General features: G+C 50.7%; 1 protein-coding gene across 1 annotated transcript; it reads left to right on the forward strand.

Annotated features, from left to right (window-relative positions):
• The first annotated feature begins 6716 nt into the window (after window positions 1-6716).
• Window positions 6717-7661, forward strand: LOC102452500 (olfactory receptor 52B2-like). Its single transcript, XM_006130091.3, has one exon. It carries the CDS (start codon window positions 6717-6719, stop codon window positions 7659-7661), a length of 945 nt encoding a protein of 314 aa, XP_006130153.2.
• Window positions 7662-16137: the final 8476 nt, after the last annotated feature.

The following is a 16137-nucleotide window of genomic DNA, read 5'->3' on the forward strand; positions in this document are numbered from 1 at the left end:
AGTAGGTAGGGAGGGGAAAGGGGAAGGGGGTAGGGTGGAAGAAGGCCCCAGTGGGGCATGCAAGGGAGAGGTCAGTCCTCCTCCTCCACCAGGAAGCTCTCCCGCAGGGCTTCCCGGATCCGGACGGCCCCCCGCTGGGCTTCCCGGACGGTGGCGGTGCGGGGCTGACCGTAGTGGCCAGCCATGCGGTCAGCCTCAGCCATCCAGGCTGGCAGGAAAGCCTCCCCCTTTCTTCACATAAATTGTGGAGCACACAACATGCTGCCACCACGGGAGGGATGTTGTGCTCGGCCAGGTCCAGACGGGTGAGGAGGCATCAAAAGCGGGCTTTCAGTTGCCCGAAGGCCCCCTCCACCATGATGTGGGCCCTGGTCAGCCTGGCATTGAAGGCCTGGCGGGAGGGATTGAGGTGCCCCGTATAGGGCTTCATCAGCCATGGCTGCAGTGGGTAGGCGGCATCCCCCACCAGGTACACGGGCATGTCCACGTCCCCGACCCTGATGTGGCGGTCGGGGAAGAAGGTCCCGTCCTGCAGCCGCTGGCACACGGAGGAGTTGCGGTACACCCGGGCGTCGTGTGCTTTGCCGGACCCGCCCACATTAATGTCCGTGAACTGTCCCCGGTGGTCACACGGCCTGCAGGAGGATGGAGAAGTACCCTTTGCGGTTCACGTAACGGGACGCCTGGTGTTCCGGGGCATGGATGGGGATGTGCGTCCCGTCGATGGCCCCCCCGCAGTTGGGGAAGCCGAGGGCGCTGAATCCCCGGATGACGGCGTCCGGGTCAGCGAGGCGGACCACCCTGCGGAGCAGCACCCGGTTGATGGCCTTGACCACCTGCGGAGAGAGACACAGCAAAGTGCCAATCAGTGGGGCGCCCGGGTGGCTGGGAGCATTCGTGCCCTGGCAGTGCCCCGCGCCCCACTCCCGGAAGCAGCCCCCCCGGCAGCGTGTAGTACGGCTGGGACAGACTGACCCCTCCGGTGCGAGGCGCTTTCGCCTCCTTCCACCCCCCTTTGTCCCTGGGGCGGCCCATCCCCTCCTTGCAGCCCCCCTCCCCCTCCGGCGCAGTGGCCGATGAGTGCCATACCTGCATGAGCACCGCTCTGACGGTGGATCTCCCCACGCCAAACTGGTTCCCGACAGATCGGTAGCTGTCTGGCGTGGAGAGCTTCCAGAGGGCGATGGCCACCCGCTTCTGGAGGGGGATGGTGGGCCTCATGCGAGTGTCCCTTCTGCGCAGGGCAGGGGCGAGCCACTCGCAGAGCTCCAGGAAGGTGTCCCTCCTCATCCTGAAATTCTGGGTCCACTGTCGGTCTTCCCAGTGCTCCAGGATGATGCGGTCCCACCAGTCGCTGCTGGTGTCCAGACACCAGATGCGGTGGGGCACGCCGGTGCCGGGGCACCGCCGCGGCTCCTCCACGGCCCCCAGTGTGGCCAGGTGGAGAGGCAGGGGGCTGACGTGCGCCAGGTGGTGCCAGGCAGCCTCGAGCCATTGCTGGCAGGCTTGCAGCAGCAAGTCCAGAAAGTGCACCAAAAAGTGCAGGGTGAGCTCTGGCTCCATGTTGCCACCTGCGGCGGCATCCCCGAAGGGAAGCACCGACACAGACGGGCACAGAGACCAACGCTTTGCTGTCCCTCGGGGAGGTTGGCAAGCAAGCAGGAAAAGCTGAGAACCGGCTGTCCAGGGGGGGTCCCTTTAAGCACGAGCCTCAGATAGCCTCAGACAGCAGCCACACAAAGCAACTACTGACCTGATGCCCTGCTGGAACCGGTTTCAGCCGCCCTTAAATGCGCCCCTGCGTCCAATCAGTGTGGACGCGCTAGTTCGAATTAGCAAAACGCTAATTCGAACTAGTTTTTAGTTCTAGATGCGTTAGTTCAATTTAGCTTAGTTCGAATTAACTAATTCGAACTAAGTTAGTTCGAATTAGCGCTGTAGTTTAGACATACCCTAAGATGCTTCCAGACTATTTGTGGTTTAAGGTTTTTCAGTTATTGCATTGATGAGTAACCTCCTCTTCTACTTCTCTGGTCCAGCATTCACTGGTCCAGCAATGTTCCTGACCCGGCATGATTTCAGTTAGACCAATGTCCTCTTATCATGGGTGTGGACGAGTTTTCTGTGATGACATTAAGTTTGTTTACAGCCACCAATCCTTGCTCTCTGTGCTGTTCTTTAGCTCTAATTTTTCCCCCTGGCTGTGTCTACATTGGAGCGATCTTGCGCAAAAGCATTCGCTTTTGCGCAAAAACTTGCAGCCTGTCTAAACTGGCCGCAAGTTCTTGCACAAGTACACTGATCTTCTAATGTATGAAATCAGTGCTTCTTGCTCAAGAACTCTGATGCTCCTGCTCAGGAATAAGCCCTCTTGTGCAACTGTTCTTGTGCAAAAGGCCAGTGTAGACAGGCAACATGAATTTCTTGCACAAGAAAGCCCTATGGTTAAAATGGCCATCGGAGCTTTCTTGTGCAAGAGATTGTCTACACTGGCATGGATGCTCTTGAGCAAAAGCACATCTCTTGCGCAAACACACACGCCAGTGTAGACGCTCTTTCCTGGAAGAGTTTTTGCACAAGAACTCTTCCGCAAAGGAGTTCTTGCGCAAGATCATGCCAGTGTAGACGTAACCTCAATGTCTGCTAAGAGGCCAGTGGACAATGGATGTGTTGGCAATGCTGATAGAAAACATTGACCTCCTGTGGTTCAGCAAATTCTCTGGTTCTGCACTGGTCAGGTCCCGAGGGTGTCAGATCAGAGAGGTTCAACTTGTACCACATTCTGGCTATTACAGGTTCAGGGAAGCACTGTAGGATGGTCAGGGCAGTGGGGGCCTGGGTGTGTAGATTAAAGGAGCTTGGTTACCCTGCAAAAGGCAGGTTGGGCAGGAGTTGGATTGCTGGGTAAACAGGAGGGAGAAGAACTAAGGATGCTAAATGTCAGGGATTGGCACTAGAGCAAAGGGAATCAACTGGCCAGCAGGCAAACCAAAGTGGAGAATAACCGATGCTGGTACCGATCCCTTCACGGTCTCTGGTGACAGCACCGACCTCGGCTGCATTTGACCAAGGAGGTTCTCAGTATGGAGTCACAGGGAAAACCTGAGACAGCTCCTAAAGCACCTAACCAGGTCTTTGGCCTTTCTGGGTCTGAACTCGAAGCATTCTGCACCCCCGTTTCCCTGCAGTGAGTCTGCCCAGGAGGGGATCCTGGAGGAGCTGTAAGTCCCTACATGAAGCCCACTCCCCTGCCCTCATGGTAGGACCAAGCACCATCTTCTCCTTGATCTCTGAGGACAGGACAAGAAGAAATGGGCTTAAACTGCAGCAAGGGAGGCTCAGGTTGGACTTGAGGAAAAAATTCCTACCTGTCAGGGTGGTTAAACACTGGAATAAGTTGCCTAGGGAGGGTGGTTGAACTAATCGCTGACCAAGAGGCTGCCGAGGAGTGCCCTTGACTGAAACCCATATTGATACGATCACACACCCGTCCAGGGGGAAGGAATCTCCCACCCAGCAAAGAATGTCCAGTCCTCCCAATTTAGTTCTCTCTCTTGCAAGTGTAAATTACTTGAAACTCCCTTGTAAGAACTGGCGTCACAAAGACACAATTTGGCATCTTAGATAAGAAAGAGGATACGGGCCCCTATGGGTATAAAGATGGGTCCAGCAGCACACTCACTCTGAGTGTCAATCTACCATCTACCTGATGGTCAGGTTAGGTCAGGCATGTCCAAAGTCCGGCCCGCGGGCCAATTGCGGCCCGTGTTCTGGTTTAATACGGCCCCACAGGTAATTTGGCAATATCTATCTTTTATGGCCCCCAACGAATCCATATGTATTGAGATGAATACATTGTAAAATCTCAGTTAATGTCAGTTGGTCTAAATCAGTTATAAATATATTTGGACACAACATGTATACTTGGTGTTATGTTCCTGTTCATATTTTTTGAACTTAAAAGTTGACAGACAACCTTTATTACCAATAATATGTAATGTACTTTACAATGTTCCTGACATATATTTCAGCTTCTTGGATTTTTTTTTCATCTGGCCTTCAGATATGAAAGGCAGAGTGATTTAACACCTGTTTAGATTTGTCATCCATGTGACGAAATTAAAAGTATGCCGTTTGCAATAAACTTTGCATAAAATAGTTAATTTGCATTTAATTTTAATGGTTCAAAGAACGTCAGGCAAAATGGTCGGCCCTCACGCATGTTCACGTCATCAAATCTGGCCCTCTTTGAAAAAAGTTTGGACACCCCTGGGTTAGGTGATTGCCTCCTGAGGCCCACATGGGGACGCCCAGCCTCGTATTCGTCTTTCCCAGGAATTGAGTGACTGGTCCTGGCCTGACACGCTGGAATCGAGGGACACAGAAGGGGGTAAAAATTGTATCTGTATGTGTCCTTTGGTTTTAGTGCATGCAAAGAATAGAGCTCTTTAAAGATTAAGCTGTCACTTGGTACCGTTACTTTCTATCTTCCTTTTGTTTTTCTTTTGTAACCATTTTAAGATCTGTATTTGCTAGCAATTAAAGAAATAGAGCAATAGCCAGTGTAACCACATGCTTTAGAAGTCTCTTTAATAAACCTGTAACTGTTTAAGCTTTAACCTGACTCCTTCAGTTGCTGTAACAGAGCCAAACACAATTAAAAGAACTCCAGCTGGTCACAGGGGCAGACACAGTCAGAGCTGGTTGTTTGGGTTCTGTCGCCTCCATGGGGCAGACACCTTGGGGCACCGGTCAGCCTTCCCTAAGCCGCCCGCTGTGAAGGGACTGCGTGTCCTAGCAGTTAAAGTCTCAGGTGTAATTAGCTCTCCCTGCAAACTCTCGGGGCACCCGTCAGCCTTTCACAGGCTGCCCTCTGCGAAGGGACCCTGTCCTAGCAGTTGAAGACTCGGGTGTATAACACACACACACCATGCACTGCCCTGACCATCGGCTGACAGATGGGCAGGGGGCAAAGCAGATACGATGGGAGCTCACACTCACAATGGAAGGGCGCTAAGAAGTGGCGTCAGGACCGAGGGAGACAGGCCCCTCCCATTGTCTGGAAGGGGACGGGCCCAATCCACCCACGTTCCTCTGGGGGGGACACGTCTGCATCCCTTTCTCCTTTGACACCCCCCAACTTTGGGGAATTAAGACACTTCACTCTGGAGGAGTCTGTGGAACTTGAGCACAGGGCAGCTGCACAACCGGCCTTACAAGAAGCTGCAGGGGTGTTAGAATGGCAGAGCAGGGCATCCCGGGAAACCTGGCAGGAAACAAACAGTCTGTCCCTCATGACGTGGGACCTGGAACGAGACAGGCTGGAGCTGGGGGGGTTACAGGGCAAGTCCACCCCACACAGGGCCGGCTGGGCGTTTGGGCTTGCGAGGGCGAAGACGACAGGAACATCACTCGTGTAAACACACAAATCCCCTGACCCCAGCCTGCCCCTGCCTGCGGCTGAGCTGGAAACTGCTCTGTGCCCAGGGCTCCCTGCTGGCTCCGACACCGCTGGGACTCCCAGGCAGGCAGGATAAATGTCCCTGCCTCCGAGCCCCGGCCAGTGCGGTTCCTGCCCCTGCAGCTCCCCACCTGGATCCCAGGCAGAGACTCCACATCCCCGGCTGGGGCAGGAGCCCGGTGAGTGTGGGGCGAGGGTTCCTCCATGGCTGCCCCCCTGCTGGGAAAGGTGCCCTCGTGTGTCATCAGTGGGACCTGAGCTCGCCAAGGACCCAGTCCAGGGGAACCCCCCACAGCCCCTAGCGTCCCTGGGAGCGGGGGCAGGTTGGAGGGAGAAGGATGGTGCCCACATGGCAAGGAAAGGCAGGGAAAGCACAGAGCAAATGGTCTTGGGCAGAAGTTTTCTTCTCCCGGCCAGGAGGGGAGACAAGTCTTGGTTTCCCTGCCCAAGAGCCCAGAGCAGAGCCGGGCAGATGCACCAGCATTTCCTGACTCTGAGCCCCCCGCTACAGAATGCGAATGAAAGTCCGGGACACAGACACGGGGGCAGGGCTGGAGGTGGCAGAGAGGGCGGGTGCATGGACAGACGGGCAGGGACAGATGGAAGCTCTGCAGTTACTCTGTGCTGGGAGGGAAGGTGCAATTCTCGTAGAGTAGCCAAAGTCTCCGCTCCCACACCTTGCTCGGGGCTGACACGTAGGGAAATTTTGGGGTTTTTGTAATAACATGAACATGCCCGGGCTTCCTTTGAGCCATTGGCCTGGGCTGAACCGAAGAGAGGCGATTCAGTGTGCAGGCTGCTCAAGGAGAGAGGGCTCCTCCAACTCTTCTCCCCAACACAGCTTGGGGCCAGGTGATCTTATTTCCATGGCCGCTGCAGCAGGCAGAGTTGGAAGAGCAGGGCCAGAGCTGGGGCAATAAATTATCCTGTAACTCGAGTAACTGAATGTTCCCTAATAGCTTCCGGGTGTGTCCCAGAGCTGAGGGAGGCCAGCTTCACAGGCTGGGCTCTCTGAGACTCTCTGCCCGGCCCTGCCTGCTCTGTGGCTGGTTTGTCTGAGCTCTGAGCTCCTGACAGGTCCCTGTCACCAGCTCCTGTTCTGCCTTGCCCAGCTCTGAGTGCAGCTCTCACACCAGGGGTACAGGGCGTGAGCGGGGAGTGAGAAGTGAGTGTGAGGGGGTGGGAGCAAAGCAATCACTGACCTTGTTTCTGCTTCCAGCCGGGCCCGGCGCCCAAGCGGAGCCCTCACTGCCCCATGGCCGCGCCCAACAGCACAACGTTCAGTCACCTCACCTTCATCCTGGTCGGCATTCCGGGTCTCGAGCTCTGGCACCCCTGGATCTCCATCCCCTTCGCGCTGATGTACACGGCGGCTGTTCTGGGGAACTGTGGTCTCCTCCTGCTCATCGCCACCCAGCGCAGGCTGCACGAGCCCATGTTCATTTTCCTGTCCATGCTGGCGGTGGCCGACTTACTGTTATCCACCTGCACCGTGCCCAACACGCTGGTCATCTTCTGGTTTGGACCCAAGGACATTTCCTTCACTTCCTGCCTCACCCAGGTGTACTTTGTGCACTTTGGGGTTGCCGTTGAGTCAGGTGTCCTGGTGGCCATGGGGTTCGATCGGTATGTCGCCGTCTGCGACCCCCTGAGGTACACGACTAACCTCACCAATGAGAAGATCGGGAAAATAGCCATGGTCATCATCATAGGAAGTTTTTGTATAATTGTTCCCGATGTCTTTCTGCTCAAACGGCTGCCCTTCTGTGCAAGCAACATCATCCCTCATTCCTACTGTGAGCACATCGGGGTGGCCAGGCTGGCCTGTGCGGACATCTCTCTCAATATCTGGTATGGCTTGGCAGTGCCGATTGTAGCTTTTATATTAGACTTGCTGTTTATTGCTGTGTCTTATGTGCTGATCCTCAGGGCTGTCTTCAAGCTGCCCACCAAAGATGCCCGACAGAGAACTCTCAGCACTTGCGGCTCCCACGTCTGTATCATCCTCTTATTTTACACCTCTGCCCTTTTCACTCTCCTAACCCACCGCTTTGGTCACAATATCCCTAAACACATTCACATCCTGCTGGCCAATCTCTACGTGCTCGTCCCCCCCATGCTAAATCCCATTGTTTACGGGATGAAAACCAAGCAGCTGCGGGAGCAAATAGGCTGCCTTTTGTCTCGGAAGTGGAAATGAGTCTGAGTCCAGTGCAATGTGACTTACTATCTGGCTTCTTCCACATGGCAAAGACAGGGTCCCTTGGCTCCAAAACAGGGACGTTAACCCATTAACTCCATGTAGTAAAACAGACATTTTCACCCCCAGGGAAGTTTCCCTGAAAATCCAGGGCCAAGACTGAATGTGATCCACTTTAGTGACACCCCCAAATAGGGAGGCTTCACTGGTCTGAGATGAAGGCCACAAGGTAGTTTTGTTCTCATGCTACCCAGTTAATCCAGACGGACAGGCACAAAGAAGCTAACAAGTAATGGGCAAGTGATGAGTAAGCTAACTCATCTTGCTGGTCATCAACTATCTCTGTATTCCATGGAGTGCTGCTGCCACATCACATACCCCAGAGACACTCCTCCAGTTGCAGAATGGTTTTGGCCATTAGATAACTAGGGACATAGGACTAGCCAGGCTGGATCAGAGCTCTGGTCCATCTCATCCATATCCTGTCTCTAGTAGCCAGTAAACCCCATGGAGGTTTACACAGCTATCCCACTCAAGGGAAAGATTCTTCCTAAACCCCCACAGTTAGAGCTGGCTTGTATGTGGAAGCTGGAAGTTTTCAGTCCCTGCTAAATAAACAATTCACCCTCATTGCTATAAAATGTATACTCTCATCTCTGTTCATCTCCAGTCTCTTTTGAACCTCTCATAGTGCTGCGTAAGAACAGTTGATGCTTTGCGCCGTGCTGCTAATCCTGCCCTCTTCCCAGTGCAGATATTGTAAATGTGAAATCTCCCCCTGCCTAGCATGGATAGATCTCCTGGCATAAAGAACCCCACCTAGACTGTGAACTTAGGAAACCCAAAGCTTCTATTACCTGTTGTACCAGGTACTTGGCACATCCAGGGAGCCTTTAATGAGTTTGTAGAACACAATGTTGCATGTATGTGCCCCTGTTAACTAAATTAACCACAATACACTTTTATCAAGAGCACCATGTCGTGTAGCAGGTCCTTTCGACCGAGGCCTCACACGTATTGCCCATACTGCCACACAAAAGCCCCTCAAAAGAAAAACAGAAGCCGCTGAGGTGGATCCAGGGATAGAGCTTGAAGTCATAGAATCATAGAATCATAGAACTGGAAGATACCTCAGAAGGTCATCAAGTCCAGCCCCCTGCTCTAGGCAGGACCTATTCCAACTGAATCAATCCGGCCAGGGCTTTGTCAAGTCGAGACTTAAACACCTCTAGGGATGGAGACTCCAATACTTCCCTAGGTAACCAATTCCAGTGCTTCACCACCCTCCTAGTGAAATAGTTTTTCCTAATATCCAACCTAAATATCCAACCTAAGTCCCTTGGGTGCTCAGCACAGTTCTCAGTAAACGGAACTTAACTTGGCAAGCTCCTGGGCCAAAAAGATAAGGGTAGGGACACACGCTGTTCCGTACACTAAGTTAACGAGCACTAAAAAAACAGAACAAGATAGGAATAAGAGAAATGAGCTGTCATATACATCAATTATAAAGCATCTGGAGCAGGAAAACAAAACCATGGCTAGCTTTCACGTGTGCCAGTCATGTCTGCATCAGGCACTAACCACAATGCCTTGAGGCAGACGTAATGTCGCAAGGAAGGAATCCTAATATGGTACCAGATGTCATAATTGTAATATGAAGCACCCTGAGCCCTAAGCTCGAGGAGGTTCCGTATCAAGATAGAAGGCACGTATCATCCAGCCTGGCTAAGGGGTTGATCACCCAAGGCCGCCTCCTACCCACCGAATTATGAAAGGTTGTATGAATCCGGGGCATGCTACGCGTTGTTTTTCATCTGTGTATCGTAATTGTCACTGAGTTTGTAAGTATTGCTTAATATATTATTTATCAGCTTAACAATAGTTAGTTGTATTGTATTAACCATATTGTATTATGGTACCACACCTAGGTCTAAATAGGAACTAGGAGTAGAAATGAGGGGTTGTTAAGTGAATAGGCAAACTAATATTCTTTAATGTATGTTTTATTTGCATGCTACGTTGTCTTAAATAAATCAGAGACAGTAATTTAATATAATCAGATTGTAGTCAATAAAGTTTGTAAGTGGTTAAGTACATTTAAGTCTTCGGCTTTCCTCATTCGTGGCCCCAGTCCCTTGCCACAAAAAGCCACCCCTAAACAATATTTCGAGCCTCTGGTTCCTCACCATGGTACACCAGGATGGGAAACACAGTTCGTTTAGACGGCACCTGGGACTACCGTGGAATGAACTAGTGGTTTTGCATTTAAATTGAGCTCATACATGTTTCCAGCATTGTAAGAGTACCAGTACGAGACATTCTTCTGCACAGTCATCCCACCGCCTTATGCACACGGAATTCTGTTCACCAGATGGTTTCTGTACAGCAGCGAATCGCCGCAAAACTGGGAAAGCCTGGAACAGTTCAGCGATTTCACTGTGATGTGACACTCCAAATTCTTTGAGAAAATGGGCATGTGATCTGCCTGTGACAGAACTGAGATATGCTGAATGCCAGGTAACCCATGTGAGGTGTCACGTGAATGGTTACAATTTGCTGAATGTGACTGTCCTATTTGCATGTCTGTCTCACTTCTGCATCTGAAGTGAGGCATTTTGACCACATATCTGTAGTTCAGCTGTGCTACACCCACTGCTCACACATCAGGTTAAATCATGGAAAAGCCAGACGGGGGTGGTGAGTCATCAGTAAGAACAAAGGACTGTGAAAAGGCCAGGCCTCTATGTGCATGCTCCATTCCACCGCTTATTCATGGACACTGAGATACTAGAGTCAGGTGACCTGGCCTCCTGATACAATCCTCCCTCTTGGATGCCTTCACTTTTCTTGGGCGACGTGGGAGCTGTTGAACAAAGGGCTCCTGCCTTATGGAAAACCTATTTAAGGAGGCAGTGGAAGCGATCAAGGTCTTCAGTTTGGGTCTCTTCTGCCTCCCATCCAAAGAGATAGTTGAGAAGAGTTGGGAAGAAGAGGACTGAAACTAAGTGCTACAAGGAAGAAAAGAAAGAACAGAGAGGGGAAATTCCATTGTCTGAACATTTCAGTCCTATGGTTTGTTAAAGTCTTTTCCTAATAGTTAACTATTAAGCTCTAAGACTAATTGCCTCTCTAGAACAGGTTAAAAACATAAACCGAGTCCTAGAGAGTCCCCAGACATACTAAGGGAGAATGAAGTGGAGCAGCAGAGGGCCTGGAGATCCAATGAAAACACAGTCTAGGCTGATGACTGGGAAGCTGCAGCCCTTCCACTTCATTTTGTGTGTCCAGAGCAGAGAAGCTAGAAGAATCAGTGAGGAGCTAGGGACCCACACATCGAGAATCCAGTGGTGTCCATGCTTAGGGAAAGACTCAGTATAGACACTACAGCTATATCGGTAGAATAGCGACTGTTTTGTCAAATGTGATCAGAGGATTTTCTTTATTTTCAGGTGTCTTTGCCTTCTCTGTGCTGAGAACATATAATTACCCCCTTTCACTGTAACTTTTTGGACTGACTCCCTGGAAAGCAATTTCCTGTGTTTTTAATACTTTTTTCAAGTTGCTTAGTAATGCCGTGCAACCAAGCAATATTTCATCCAAAAAGTTTTCTCTATTTTTCTTTTTCTTTCTCAAGTAAAATCACCCTTTTCAGGAAATGAGTTGGTTGCTGTGTCCTAGAAGGCGGAAGAGTCTCTGTGCAGCTGCCTAAGACTGCATAGACAAACCAGTCAGATAAATAGAAAGTTCCCTTTTCAGCTGATCATAATAACAAGGTTTTCAAGCCCTCTCCAGAGGGAGCGTTATACAGCTTGAGTGTCACTTATAGGAAAGAATTGCAACGTGCACATTCCTGGTTTCTTACAAGAGATTTGCGTTTGGGTGTTTGCAGCGATATCAATCCAAGGGTGAAGATTCTTTCACCTTGGGGAAGTATTAATGGCAAAGTATTTTTAAAGTCTCTTGTGGGCTCCCATTTTCTTCATTCAAAATGCTAAAGTGGAGAAACACCCTGACACCAGGGCTGGAAAGATACCTGGCCTGTGCAGGAATCTACTTAAGGCAAGATCCCGGAAGCAGAATCGTTCTTTGTAACCAGTTTCTTTAGTGAATCAAGCTTAATTTGTATGTGCTGTTTGCGTGTCTTAGATTTCTTCTATTAGCTACTTCTTTAAGCACTTAAAATCCACCTTTTGTAATTAATAAACATATTTTCAATGTATACTATTGCCCAGTTATGGAATTTGTAAGTGGGGTAGCAAGGGGTTGTGCATGGCTCTCTCCACATTGAGGGTGGAACGAGTTTTATATAATTTTGACTCTGCCCTCCAAGAAAGCTGTGGAAGGTCCCTTCAGCTGAGACATCCCCGAGCCGATTTCAGTGTCTGTCTCATTCCGCAGTTGGGTGCGGCCGTAGCAGTGTGTTGATGGAGAAGGCTAAAGGGCCTGGTTCAGCAAATCAGCGCAAAAGAATTGGCAGTCCAACTACAGCTCTAATGTGTCTGGATGGGTTTGCTAATGTCCATGAGCCCACCCTGGTCACAGGTACCTGGGCCACAAAAGAAAATAATGGTAATAAAACTGAGGCATGAAGGAGATTCTGGGCTATATGGATCCGCTGTCTCTAAGGATGGTGTCATGATTATGAGGGTTAGCCAGCAGCCTGGGGATTAAGGGGTTAACTACACCTAGCCAGGTGGAGTGACCAATAGGAATGTAGGTGGGATTTTTCAAACTGGGACAAAGGAATTTGGGTTTTTTTCCTTTCTCCCTTTTGTCTCTCTGGGGGTATGTCTACACTACCCCGCTAGTTCGAACTAGCGGGGTAATGTATGCATACCGCACTTGCTAATGAAGCCCGGGATTTGAATTTCCCGGGCTTCATTAGCATAAGCGGGGAGCCGCCATTTTTAAATCCCCGCTGCTTCGAACCCCGTGTAGCGCGGCTACACGGGGCTCGAACTAGGTAGTTCGGACTAGGGTGCCTATTCCGAACTACCGGTACTCCTCGTTTCACGAGGAGTAACGGTAGTTCGGAATAGGACCCTAGTCCGAACTACCTAGTTCGAGCCCCGTGTAGCCGCGCTACACGGGGTTCGAAGCAGCGGGGATTTAAAAATGGCGGCTCCCCGCTTATGCTAATGAAGCCCGGGAAATTCAAATCCCGGGCTTCATTAGCAAGTGCGGTATGCATACATTACCCTCCTAGTTCGAACTAGGAGGGTAGTGTAGACATACCCTGGGTGTTTTCTCTGCAGCTACAGAGAGGGACAAGCATGTCTCTCTCTCTCCAAGACACCATTCTTCATTTTCTGTAAGTAGGGTAAAGTTTAGGTAGTTTCGTTAGGCTTTATTGTTTTATGGATTGGGTATGGGATCTGAGATCTGGCACTGCTTAAAAGATGTTTCTCCATGAGTATATTTTGTTACCTCCCTATCTAGACATTATGCTTGCAACAGGAATATTGTTGTAATAATAAAAGTTCTTTCTTTTCTTTTTATTAACCTGGCAGTGGTTAATTGTGTACCCTGATTTTTATTTTAGGGGTAAGATTTCCCAAATGATCTTTCCCCTGATTTCTTTATCAATATTTGGGTGGTGGCAGCGTCCCAGCCCAGGGTCCGGACAACGGCCGAATGACCTGGCCCGGTGTCAGTGGGGTTACACCCACAACACACTGACCATGTAGGGTACAGAGAACCCCCCAACCCAGCAGTTTGGCCGCTCACTTAGGATCCAGGGAAAAACCCCTGCTCTAAATCACGCAGAGCTCAGACTAAGAACCAGGTCTCCCACTACCTTCTGTACTTTCCTGCTGGGTAATTCAGGCCTGGGACCTCTCCCTAACCCACTGCTATGTCCTGAGGCACCTGCCCAGCCCATGTGCTGTGGGAACCAACACGTTCTAGTGGGAAGTTCAGGTTTGCCCCCCTGCCTGCTCCCCCAGAGAAACGTACCAGTGAGAAAGCTTCTCCAACTGTCCGGATGACTGGAGCGGTGAGATACAAGTGGGACCCTGGGACCCGGTGAGTGTGTGTTTGGGAGGTGATAGAAAAATCAGTGCTGTGGGGAGGTAGAGAGACCAGTAGTGTGTGTCGGGGAATAAAGGGTAGAGAGACCAGCAGCATGTTTGGGCATGGGAGGTAGAGACCAGCAATGTGTGGGGAGGTGGTAGAGAGACCACAAACCTGTCCCCTGGCACATGGAAACCCCCTTGCACATAGTTGACCCCTGTAATCTACACACCTAGGCTACGTCTACACTTGCGGTTTCTTGCGTGAGTAATATGCAAATAAGGCTAAGTGTGGAATATCGCCGAGCCTCATTTGCATACCGAATGAGCCACCATTTTTTTTCAGAAGGTTGCTTCGAGGTCTCCCCAGGAGCAAGGGAGCCAGGGCCATCCCCTTGTCTAGAAGTAGATACCATGTTTCCCTGGGGTGGACCCTCCTGCATCTCTCTGTCCTCACTCTGAGGTCCCAGACACTGGCCAGGGTACCTGGAGCCCAGCCGGGGGACCTGATCAGTGATGGGATCCACATCGACCTTCCTCTTGCCTGTTGGTCAGTGTGCTGAAATCAGCCCTCAGCCCGTGTCATCCTCCCCTGGGCTCCCAGCCAGGTCTCAGGGGGTGGGTGGGAAGGTGAAGGAGCTGGAACTCTGTGCCAGCTCATCCCAGTTCCCTGCGTACCTCTCCCAGAATTTGCTCTGGACAGGCTCCCTGCATACCTCTCCCAGAATTTGCTCTGGACAGGGGCTGAGTCTTTGACTCACAATGTAGTGATGTTATGAACAGCATGAGCAGCTTTGGGGAGCGGTGGGTTGAGTATCTTGGGGGGGGGGGGGTTCTTGTGTGAGCACCACCAAGTGGATTTGAACATGGAACTTTTGAAGCAGAGTATAGGTGCCTCTACACTTTGAGGTAAAAGCCAGCTGGCTCCCAGCCCATGATGTAGAGGTATCTTGATCTTAACTGTTGCCTGGTCTAGGTGCCACTGCATGGTAACCACACTAGGTGTGTGGGTTACACTGGCAAGGACCTGTGCTTGGCTCCACCACAGGTTGGACACCCCCCAACTTTGGGCAATTAAGACCCTTCGCGCTGGGGGATTCTGTTGAACACGGGCATAGGGTAGCTGTCCAACTGGCCTAAAAAGAAGCTGCAGGGGCATTAGAATAGCAGAGCCAGGTGTCACGGGACACCCCGCAGGAGACAAACAGGCTGCCCCTCATGACACGGGCCCTGGAACGAGACAGGCAGGTCTGTGGGCCAGGCCCAGGCACTTGTCGGGCAGTAAGTATGCCCACGCACAAGGCTACTGGCTGGAGTTGGAGGCTTAGAGGGTGAGTCCACCCCACAGGAGGCTGGCTGGGTTAAGGCACCTGGCGGCCCATTCACCACTGGGCTGCATACGGAGGAGGAGCCAGCACTCATCAGAGACAAGGGTGAGCAGGGCAGGGACAGACAGAACCTGGGGCTGGATTTTGGGCCAGGCAGCTTGGAGAGGCCTGGGGGGCCCTGCCCCCAGTGGCTGTGTCCTGGACATTGATTCACATTTCATAACGGAGTCTTTTGGGGACTTACAGTCAGGAAACCTCTGCTCTGGGTTCTTGGGCAGGGAAACCAAAACTTGTCTCCCCTCCTGGCCGGGAGAGGAAGGATCCGTGGAGACCACCATGAGTGGAGCTGAGCAGGGCCCGGCCTTACCAGGCTCTCTCGACACAGAACATTTCTCTCAGATCACTTCTGGTTCTGTTGTTTGAGAAAGGGTTTTATATCTTTTTATATTTGTATTTTCGGCTTAATAATGTAATAACCTTAAGGTTACACATTTCATATTTTATGAATTAGACCTTTCAGTTATATTTGTATATATTTGGTAAGTTAAATAAGTTTACTAAGTAAAGAGACAGGATCTCATAGTGTATCTATGTCAATGAGAGTAGAGGAGTGCTGAAGGCCCGAGTTTCAGTGTGAATAGTTTTGGTTAAGGCATAATTGACAATGTCTTTTGGCTTTGCTCAATATAAAATGCTGTTGTTTCTGCTTTCTTAGAAGGTCCTTGTAGAGATTGTTTATGTGTGAAAGTGTTATGTATGTGTGGAATTGCTCAGATTGGCAGACTGAAGACTCTAAAGTGGAGTGAGAATCCCCGAAAGACAATTGATTAGAGGATGAGCCTCTCGGAAATGTTTTGGGAATGATTAACATAAAAAAGATGACACAACAGACACAGACTGGCTCAGTGGAATTCATAGACTTCAACAGAGAAAAGGACTATAAAAGCGGGGTGCTTTGCTATGGAACTTTGGGTTCGTCTTGCCACCAGCTCCAGGAAAGGATCTGATCACAACCAACAAAGCCCGGCATTGATCCAACTCTGAACTGGTAACTATAACATCATTTGGTGGCACTGTGTGTATGGCATTGTGTGTGTGAGTGACTGAAATGCATATTCTGCTGTTGTATTCTCAATA

Source organism: Pelodiscus sinensis, chromosome 1 (genome assembly GCF_052426305.1).
Source record: "Pelodiscus sinensis isolate ZL-2025 chromosome 1, ASM5242630v1, whole genome shotgun sequence".
Lineage (NCBI taxonomy): Eukaryota > Metazoa > Chordata > Testudines > Trionychidae > Pelodiscus > Pelodiscus sinensis.